The sequence below is a fragment of the Prunus avium genome, chromosome 2 (assembly GCF_965620075.1).
Source record: "Prunus avium chromosome 2, drPruAviu1.hap1.1, whole genome shotgun sequence".
Lineage (NCBI taxonomy): Eukaryota > Viridiplantae > Streptophyta > Magnoliopsida > Rosales > Rosaceae > Prunus > Prunus avium.
Window position 1 is genome coordinate 216,564 of NC_142285.1, and position 10,776 is coordinate 227,339.

Sequence of the window (10,776 nt, forward strand, 5' to 3'; positions counted from 1 at the left end):
GTGTCTTTCCCTCTCCTTCATCACCTCTAACGCATGGTCAGAACCAAGGCAAGGGCTGCCCTTGGCTGTAGCCCAGTGACGGTTTGGGAAAAAAATATTAAATATACATATAGCCTAATATTTTAACCCATATATATATATATATATATACAATTTCAACACCAATAGGCATAGTCAGAGGTCTTCCACATTTGTATTTGGTGTCGAAGTTTGTCCCAACATCAATTTTTAAAAATTTATATTAATTTGTCTTCAAAAGAGAAGCATTTTTCTAAATGAAATTCACTATTTCATGAATAATATGGCTCTGATTTCATTTTTCTTCTTCTTCTTCTTGTGTTTACAATTAGCATAATTTAATGTATACTCTTATTTCTAGAAAAACTATAGAAAATGTAAGTACCAAAAAAAAAATTATCATTAGATTTTAAGCTAATAACTTTAGCTAGCCCACCCATTGAAAAATTTCTAATTCCGCCCTTGCTCTGACGACGAAACTCAGCCACCATCTCCAACGAACTTGAGTTGTTTCTAGGGAATACCCAAATTCTGGCATATGAATCTACATGAAATTATTTTCTCGATCTTTTATGAATCATGCTTTCCCCATTTATGTAAGAACCCACAAGAAAATACACAATAATTTAAAATTGAAGGCTTTTTATTCAATTTTCGATGTGTTTGTTTAAAAAAAATTAAAGATTGAATAGGGGTTCTAACATGAACTTATACGGTAACCATTAATCATGCCTCTTAATTGGAAAAAAGCAAACTCTTTGCAAACTATTCTTTGCAGCAAAACATGCAATCCACAAAACCACTTTTGACAAAATGAAGGAAACCTTCAGGAATTAATCCCCAAACTCAAGCCAGACAATCAATCTAGAAATGTCGTCCACATATAAATTAATATTTTCCTGAAAATATTTAGGCAAAAAAAAAAAAAAAAAGGAGCTCTTATGATATGTGTTCACTGTTCATTGAAGGAGTAGAAGACGCTCTCACTTCTTTTTTTTTCTTTTCTTTTATTTTATGTTAACTTTTCTTAATTTTAGTTATGAAAACATTAATGCAGGCTAAAGGTAGAATAGGAAATTGAAAGAACCAAAAAGAACAAAATTGATTAAAAAATATTTAAAAGCAAAAGAGAGTGTAAGTGGAAAAAATGAGAGTTGAAAAATCAGCTCATAGAGACAGAACATTTAGCATAATGTGGTTGGAGTTGAAATTTTGTAGAGAGTTCCTATAAAATAATTGTCCAGTCTTTTTAGTAGTATTTTAGTTAAAAAAATAGGATGGTTTTAGTAGTTGGATTTCAGTAAAAACTAACCAAATTGCTCTTAGAGTATCTACAACGAGTTCCTTAAACCACCTCCTTAAACAAAGGAAAGATTGAAAAAAAACATAACTCCAACCAGGCTCCTTATACACTCCTAAAATAGAGTCCAAATCTTGTCCCCTATACATAGATATATTATATTTTGGGAAAATTGAATGTATTTTTGGTATTTGTCTACAATTTGTACATGTACGGTTGTTGAGATTTTACTTTTGTTGAAACAAAAAAAAAAATCATGATCTGGATGGTTTTGTTGGAGGCGGACATAGAATTACTTTGGTTTTGTTTATCTTATTTTATTTTTTATGTTTTATAATCGATTTATTCACAAATCGGTTTCATTTGTTCATCTTTTCATGTGTATATTTTTTAGGGATGGGTACGGTTTGGTTTGGTCCGGTTCTCACTCAAATTGAAATTAGTACTATTTATTCGGTTCAGTCGTAACAGGACCTGCCCTGAATTCCTACACGATTGTAGAGGTACCTAGATCAACATATTTGGAAATGGAGTCGATCCAACGGTCCGAACATATCGAACCCGGATAAAGCCTAATATGCGTAAATTCGATCGACCGTCAAACGATAACCAAAATCAAATCCGAGCATACCGTCTTGCTCGGGACAATATGGGGATCATTTTAGGACCAAATGGGTCACCCAAACATGGCCCACGTGCCTCCACACACGCCGCCAGCACGTGGGTGTCTTGAGAAAATTATGGCGGCCGGAAAACTCTCAAAACACCCATCAATACCTATACCAACTTGATCAAGACAAAGAGTGGAGCAACTTTTGTTCATTGACCACAACCAAAAAGTGACCGAAACTTGCCAGAAACTCGAGCCTAAAACTAGCCAAAACTTTGAGTTGTAAAACGAGTTTCAAAACTTCAAAATCAATCCTAACCAACCCAACCATCAGCTAGAGCACATTGAAAGGATGAGAAAGCATACCTGGATCTACTAATTTGGTGGTTGGAATCATCCAAATCGATGACGGAAAATTTATGTAAAATTCGGCGATTTTTCACATTTTCCAATGGCTGTGGTGGCAGGTTTTGTCGGAGGTGGGGTGGGTCGGGAAGAGGAAGCTGAGCCGCTCATTTTGGTACCGGTCTTGTGGCCAACGGTGGCCAAATGTGGTGGTTGCTGGCCAAAACATGGCCGGCTGGAGGTGCTGCCCATGAGAGAGAGAGAGAGAGAGAGAGAGAGAGAAGAAAAAAAATCTGGGTTTTTAAAATTTCAAATTCGAGTTATTTACGGTTGTGCCACTGCACTTTTGTTGATCGTAACTTGTTCGTTACAACTCTGATTTGAGCCCTCTACGTGTCTACGAACTCATATTGACGCGCTCTACGCAACGGTACCATTCATTTTCCCAAAATCCTACCAGATTAAAAAGTGACTAAAATAACCATATCCTGAGGTCAAAATTGAAATTTCATAATTAATTAATTAATTAGTTATATATATATACTAAATAAATGGTTAAAAATTGGGTCAGGATGTTATAGGTCCAGTTTTGAAGAAAAAGTTATTTGACCTGTTTTGCTTATTAGTCAGTTCGATTTTCGATTTTGGACTGGAATTTTTTTTTTTTGGTTGAAAATTTTAATAAATTTTTGTACATAACCCAATTTTTTTTTTTTTTTGGGGCTTAAAAATTCACAAATGGCCCAATTTCATGCAAATGGAGGTGATTGGGCCTAGCAAAGAGAGGTGATTTGGAGTTGGGCTTGGGGAACGCTTAGCTATGGGTTTAGAAATTTAGCATTTGGGTTAAATATTTTTGGCTGATTTATTGTTCACCCCCTGGAACTCGTGCTCCCTCTCACTTAACCACCAGGAACTCAAATTTCCTCACTTTACCCCCTAAATTTCTTAAAATTGCTAAAATTTTCTCACTTTAACACTTCCGTCCATTTCCATCCACAAAACCGTTAAGTGTACTGAGGTGGCATGGGCATTCTAGTCAATTTATCCCATCTATATTCTTTCTTATATTGCCTCTCTCTCTCTCTCTCTCTCTCTCTCTCTCTCTCTCTCTCTCTCTCTCTCTCTCTCTCTCTCTCTGCCTTGAGACTTGGATGTGGGGTAGTGCTATTTATGGCCATGCCCTAATCTTGATTCTCATGAGAGTTACTAGAGAATAGCTCAATTCTCACAGTCGCAACCTCACGACGTCTTTAACTTAGGTGAGTTCTCCAAGAGTACATGTGACCTGCACCCTACGGGAGTTTACCCACACCCTACGGGAGTTTACCCACACCCTACGGGAGTTTACCCACCTCGAAACTCATTTAGGGATAAATCCATTCCTGACGTCATATAAAATAGCACTTTTGCCTTAAGGATGAGCAGAAGAATATCTCAAGGATATCTCCATAGTTTTATGAGTGCTATATGAGTCATGCAGTATGGATTGTTTCTACCACATTGAACTTCCTTCATGGGATCGCCAATCACAGAAGTTGGGTTACCTCCCTAGGTGACTCCCTTATGGGCTTAAGCACATGCCCCTAGACATTTTGCATTAATAGCCTCCTCCACGAGGCATGCATATCATAATTGGCCTTTACAAGGCATATATAATGTGGGTCATGTCTTTGTTCTCCACTTTAGCACGCTCTAGACCTACATGTTATTAGAAATATTTCCTACACAATCTTGCACACAAATGATTAGTGGATCTCACCTCAGTTTAATTGGAAATTTCCCATCCTCAAACCTTACTCCCAACGCTCATCCATCGCACCCCACCTCTCCCTCTGCCACTCTCTTCTCCCTCTTTATCCCCCTCTCTCTTCTCTCCCCTCTCCTCCCCAACCCTCATCGCACCCCACCCCCTCCCATCTTCTTTCTCCTTTGTGCCTCTTTCTCTCACTCTCACTATCTCTACCGAGAGAGAAGATAGGGAGTGAGTGGCTGTTGAAGATATTTTTATAAAAAATTTGAGTTGTGGTGGTTTGGGTGTGTTGAGTAATTCCATGGAGGTTGGATTTGGGGTGGGGGTTCGATTTGTGGGGGTTCGGTTTGAGAAGAGGAAAGGAGAGAAGAGAGAGGCATAGAGTGAGAGAGATATAAAGAGAGGCAAAGGGAGGGAAGGGGTGGGGTGCGATGGAGGTGCGCTAAGGGTTGGGTTTGGAAAGGAGATGAGAGAGAGAGAGAGAGAGAGAGAGAGAGAGAGAGAGAGAGAGAGAGAGAGAGAGAGAGAGAGAGTGAGAGTGAGAGAGAGTGAGAGAGAGAGAGAGGGAGAGAGAGGGAGAGCGAAAGGTCATTTAACAGGAAAATGAGACGGCGAGAGGAGGGGGTAACATTTGAGACGGAGTGGGAAAATGGAGGGTAAAGTGAGGAAATTTGAGTTCCGAGTGGTTAAGTGAGAGCGAGCTCAAGTTTTAGGAGGTGACACAGTAAATAAGCCAATATTTTATTTAAAAATTTAAAAAAATACACACCCGCACTTGGTTTCCCCTGGTCCGATTTTTTCACTACAAGAACCGAAATTGAAACCAGACCAAACTAGTCCAATCCTATTTTTGGGTTTTTTCGATTTTTTTTCGACCCAATTCAACTCGATTTTTCGATTTTCTAGTTTTTATGGCCACCCCTAATATTTTGATTGATTTATTCACAAAATCTTAGAACTCATCCACAGTTGTCATTGCCTTCGTCCAATGGCATTTCAGATAGAGTAAGCATTTGAATCATATATTCATATCTCGGCATTCTTACCATAGAATTTGGAGAACTTGAACTCTACAATTTTGAACCTCTGATCCATTATAACAACAATGGCTAAAACAAGAGGGTTCTTGGGTTCACATACATGCCAAATTCAAGGCTTTTCCTTTTATTAGAGGTTTTTTTTTTAGTTTTAAAATATTAAAATATTACATTTTTAATAATAAAGTAAAAGACAGAGAATGGTGAAACATTCAAAATACGAGAAAATATCCTTAGTTAATCCAAACATTAAGAATTAAATGAAGATAATATGGTAAATTCACATTTTTCATATTAAAAAAAATTTTTAAAAAATAAAATAATAAATCCTCTTTTTATGGAATGCAAGTTGCAACTACCTATTATATTTTTTAATTCTAAAATAAATTTTTCTTAAAAAAAAAAAAAAAACCTCTCACAAGCGCGTACATAAAGGTTAATTTTTAATAAAGTTAAATATTTTTTTAATTAAACTGACAAAATTGGGCATTTGACTGGATTTGTTAACTACTGCTACTCTCGCAACATTTGTTGAACTTATTAAGAAATGAAACTTTTCATTAAATTAACATTTTTTCATATTAAATTTTTCAAAAATTAAAACCAAAAGAATAATGCTATTCTCACAACATTTGTATACCGCAGTGGACAACCACATCAATTAAAATTATTTAACATTTTCTTTTCTTTTATGATTTATTAACACTTAAAAAAAAAACTGTTAATTAAACTTTCTTTATTAAAATACACTCCATTGACTTAATTGATGTGGCATATGATATGGACATGATCCATCATGTGGTATAGAAATGTGGTAGGTGTAGCATTACTCAAACCAAAATAAGCAGTCCTATTTTTAGGGAACACAACAACCAAACGCATCATGTGGTATAGAAATGTGGGATAAAGATGCAAAAGTTGATACAAAATCCGAAGAGCACAAAAGCAAACTACTATATCTAGGTTTCTCTGTCCTTCCATGTAAAGAATACCAAAACCTTCCGTCTTGCTTTCCCAACCTAAGCAACCAGAGTGCTGGCAGTGGTCGACTCGCTGTAAAACAAAACAGGGTTCACAGCATTATCGTACAGAAACAGAGAACAAATATGTCAGCAATGAATCTAAACATCGGCGGCACATACACATAAACGAGAAAAAACATCGGCGGCACATACACATAAACGAGAAAAAACATCGGCGGCACATACACAAATGAGCCAAAACATCTGCTTAATTAGATGCTCTACAACATTAAGATGAAGCCCTTTTTCAATTGTGGGGCTCTCACATATGTTCTGACCAAATATACAAACTGAGAATACTCATGCTTATGCTGTTGGGTGACATACAGATTTCAGCTAGTATTTTCCCATTTAATATTCGTATTATATACGTAAGTACATATATTTCAATAATATTTCTGTTTTCTGTGACCGTCTTAAAGAATCGGTAAAATACACGTTTTTTTGAAAAACAAACAAATAATATACTGTTATACACATCTGTACATATTTTTCACCTTTTTTTACAACATTTTAATTAATACAGACAATTCACTTATTTTTCACCTATTATTGAATAAAAATAATAATATTTTAAATATATTATATTATAATATTATATAGTGGCCAAACTTTTCAATTGTATCTTGCAAAAATTTTGCTGAATAAAACATGTATGTGTTTTATTCGTACTTTTCTCATTATTTTACTAACTAGGCCCCAAAACAAGTTAGAAGGGTATATTTTGCCCCATCAGATTCAGATACAACTCGGCAGTTGACAAGCAAAGAACCCTATTTGTTCTACTTCCTTGCATATGCAAAGCAACAAGGCAAGCAATAAATTTTTTTTTGAAAAGGACGAAGGCAAGCAATATAGTAATATGGTAACTAGATAAAGAATGCTTAGTATTTCCAGAACCATAAAAATGAAGATGGAAAAAAAATGATAAAGAATGCTTACTATTTCCAGACAGGAGGAAGCTTTTTCGTTTTCTTGTAGTAACGAGAAAGCCTATGAATCCTGCTCTCAACCAAAATCAACCGAAACTTTGAATCCTTATCCTTCCTATTCCTCTCCAAATGCTTCCTAATTGACACTGCCTTCTTGATAAGATGGTATAGATCCTCAGGAATTTCAGGAGCAAGACCTACCAGCCAACGACAAAAGGAAATTATGTTTTTTTATATATATAAATATTTTATTTATAAAAAAACAAAAAAGTAGGCTGTCATTTGGGTAGTACGAAAGAAACTAGAAAGGACAGCTCCACAGACTTGTTTGAGAAAAAAAAAAAAAAAAAAACACACTCCTTTACGTTTTGAGAGAACATGAAACATACAAAATGAAGACAGAAAGGTCATCTTATCGAGCTAGCCTAATCATACGACCAAACCACATGTTAAAATCCAGAAAAATAGTGTAAGCAATCAATTAGTGCTTATTCCTTTATCTTCACCTCTTTAATCGGGCTCAGTGCAGAAATGGGTTTCAATTCCACAAGTTCCACTACACATCCAAACCTTCTAGCATTATTTTCAGAGTAACAGTGCAACAAAACTCATAAAGAAAAATATTAAAATTACAAGTTAAATGGCATACCATGAGCTTTAAGAACACGCAAGATCTTGCTTCCAGTAACGCTCTTGACCTGAGCAATACCATGAGAGTCACGAAGAATCACACCGATCTGAGATGGAGTCATACCCTTCTTTGCAAACTTGCAGATGTTCTCTTCAACCTTAATCACAGATATAACCCACTCAAATTAACATCGACAATTACGTACTTCAATATTAAATCTCGGGATTTTCGTCTACTTACATCTGGAGCAGTGACCTTTAACCAGCTAGGTGAACTTCTCTTGTAAGGCAAAGCTGAGGCGGACATGCCCTTCCCATGACTGTGCATACGACCCATGATGGGAGAGAAGGAAGTGGAGGTTGCCTCTGTCCTTAGGTTCCCTGAGACGAGCCGCAAATGGTTCCTCTGCCCCCAGTTCAGATTTTCTAACTAGGGTTTATATATGCAGGCCAATTAGGGTTTAAGAAGCCCATTTGGTGGGTTGGATCCGAGTTCGGCCATTGCCCAGTAGAAAGAACCTAATGGGCTCTACACAAATAGCCATATCTTTGATTTTGGGTGCAATGGGCTGAAGGCATAATAAAAGAAGGGGTAAAAAATTTAGGTAAACATCGCCCAATGCCACTGCAATCCAAATTTAATATGCAAATACCATCTTTACCCACACATTTTGCAAACTCCCCCTCAACCCCATCTTCTAGGTCTGTCTTCCGAATCACCTAAGGTCGCAACTGCTTACAACCTCGAAGCTCAACTCCATCACCGACCTCAAATAGGTACTCCTAATGTAATAACCCGATCCTAATTAAATTTTTTATTATTAATTTATTATGGGAAAATACTATTTTGCCCATGGAATATTTTATTAGTATAAAAGTTGACTTTTTGTTCAAGAAGGAATTTTGAAATTCCAATTGGATCGTTGCATAAAGCACGTCGAGACGAGTCTGTAGACACGTAGTGGGCTCGAATCGGAGTCGTAATGAAAAAGATACGATCGAAAAAGCCTCAATAGCATAACTGTAATATTTTTGAAAATGTTTTATTTAGAGAAAAAAAAAAACTCAGATTCCTTTTCTCTCTCTCTCCCCCCTGTCGCGCAGGCCCTTTCAATTTTCTCACGGCTGCCACCCACCCTTCCCTCATCGTCGCCGCCACACTCAACCATCGGCCATGGGACAGGTCAAGATCAAACCACCTCTCCACCCCCGTCATTTCCCTACCGGTCCCAGTGGTTGCCGCCCATGAAGCTCGCTGGAAAACACGAAAAACCAGTCGATTTTCGTTCGAAATTTCCGCGTTCGTTCTCCCTCCTCCGGTCACCGATTCCGACGAGTGAGGTATGGATTCTCACCTACTTTTTGAGCTCTAGCTGATGGATGGGTAGGATTTGATCAATTTCTAGTCTAGATACCTCGATTTGTAACCCTAAGTTTGGCAGGTTTTCCAATCGAATTTCCGGCCACTTGCCGTCCGAATTGGACATTGGCGTAGTTGAATAACGTGTTCCACTCGTCGAGTAGTAGCTATAGCCGGGAGGGTGGCCTTTGGTTTGGAGATTTTCCGGTCACCAGTATCGCTTAGGACACTCACGCGCTGCCGGTGCATATGGCGGTGCGTGGGCAGTGTAGCGGAGGTGCATTGTATCCCAATGTAATCTCCTAGTTGTCACAAGCGCGTAGGTGTGCTCGGATTCCAATTCGGATGTCGTTTGAATCTCGAACGGATTACGCCTATTACGCGTCATCCGAGTTCGATAGGTTGGAACCATTGGATCATCTCCAATTTATTATATGTTAATCTAGGCACTCCTAGGATCGCGTAGGATTTCGCAAATCATGAATCGGAATCCCGGATATTTTGATTCAATTTCGAAGTTTAATTAAACGATAACTGTCCAATCGTACGATCGTGAGCAATCCGACCGTTTGATTTGGACCAAACTTGCAGGACATGGTTATTAAAATGTGTGGAACCTATAAGAACTCTCGGATTGATAATTGGAGGTCGTGGACCCCACGGGGTCCCAGGGTTGACTATTTTGAGAATTTATTGCTTATCAAGTCTCGGGTCTTCTCAGACCGTTCTAACCGTCTGAAATGTTTAAGTGGGCATACGAATGGTCTTAAACTAAGTACATGCACTTTTAGAAGCCGGGGGTTAGGGTTTTGGATTAAATAATTATGTTGGGAAATTTTGTTAGTTAACTATTTCTAATGGCTTAAATAGGTACTTGGGCACCATCAGACCAGCAGGAGGGACCCTCAAAGGGTCAAGCTAACTCGGACGCACAGTGAGTGGACTTTTGTTTTATAAATAAATTTTATGAAATTAAAGTTTTATTATTTGATCATGAGTGATTTATTTATGGGTTTTGCTTTCCAAGCATAAATATTTGGATTTAAATACTTTTATGAAATCTTGTTATGATTAAATGAGAATGACTTGGAAAGTAGAAAAGGAAATGATAACAGGAGTTAAGGATGTAATGAGAATTAGTTTTATAATTTTCCAAGAAAGATTTGTGTTTTAAACCAATATAAGTACCCAAAATGTTGTCTTTGGATATTATGTTGCCTTTGGTTAAATTGTTGCCTTTGGATATAACGATGTCTACGGACATCCTTGTTGCCTTCGGTTGAGTCAGCGCGCATTTGACAGTTGCCCCACGAGTCTTAGGGTTATCCGGACTGTGCGGAGCGAGGAATGCGGATCAGGTAGACTAAATGTCCCCTGAGTCTTGCGAGGATTGCAGCTCGGGTTGACTTTGTGTTACCGAGTCCTGTGAGGATGTGTCACACTACGTGACACAAGGAATTGACGGTAATGAGGGAATTAAATATAAGATCATGGAATTGACGGTTATATATATATAATGGGTACACTTAGGTGGAAAAGATTTATTTCTTTTTAATGTTTTCTAAAAGTCTCGATGTTTTGACTGAATGCATGATTAATAATATGTATGTAAATATGCATGTTTTAGAAATTCTTGTACGAATATATGAGGGGAATATAATTGAATTTTCTAAATGGTTTCAACAGTGGGGTTAGTATGTTCATATTCTATTTTCTAAAACTTTATTTTTGTCCACTCACACTTTTAAATGTTTTGCACTCCTAGGCAA

At 37.4% G+C, this 10,776-nt stretch overlaps 1 protein-coding gene across 2 annotated transcripts; it reads right to left on the bottom strand.

Annotated features, from left to right (window-relative positions):
* Nucleotides 1-5,916: 5,916 nt before the first annotated feature.
* LOC110760741 (small ribosomal subunit protein uS15y) lies at nt 5,917-8,076 on the bottom strand. Of its 2 annotated transcripts, XR_002527294.2 has the most exons (5): nt 7,889-8,076; nt 7,667-7,805; nt 7,524-7,573; nt 7,028-7,214; nt 5,917-6,116 (listed from the first exon to the last, which is right to left on the bottom strand). XR_002527294.2 is itself a non-coding variant. In XM_021963058.2 (4 exons), the coding sequence occupies exons 1-4, from the start codon at nt 7,982-7,984 to the stop codon at nt 6,083-6,085; spliced, it is 456 nt and encodes a 151-aa protein (XP_021818750.1). In that variant the 5' UTR covers nt 7,985-8,075; the 3' UTR covers nt 5,917-6,082. The 2 variants fall into 2 exon arrangements, 1 of the variants encoding a protein (XP_021818750.1); XM_021963058.2 differs by lacking the exon at nt 7,524-7,573 and having other exon boundaries at nt 7,889-8,075.
* Between the last annotated feature and the right edge of the window lie 2,700 nt (nt 8,077-10,776).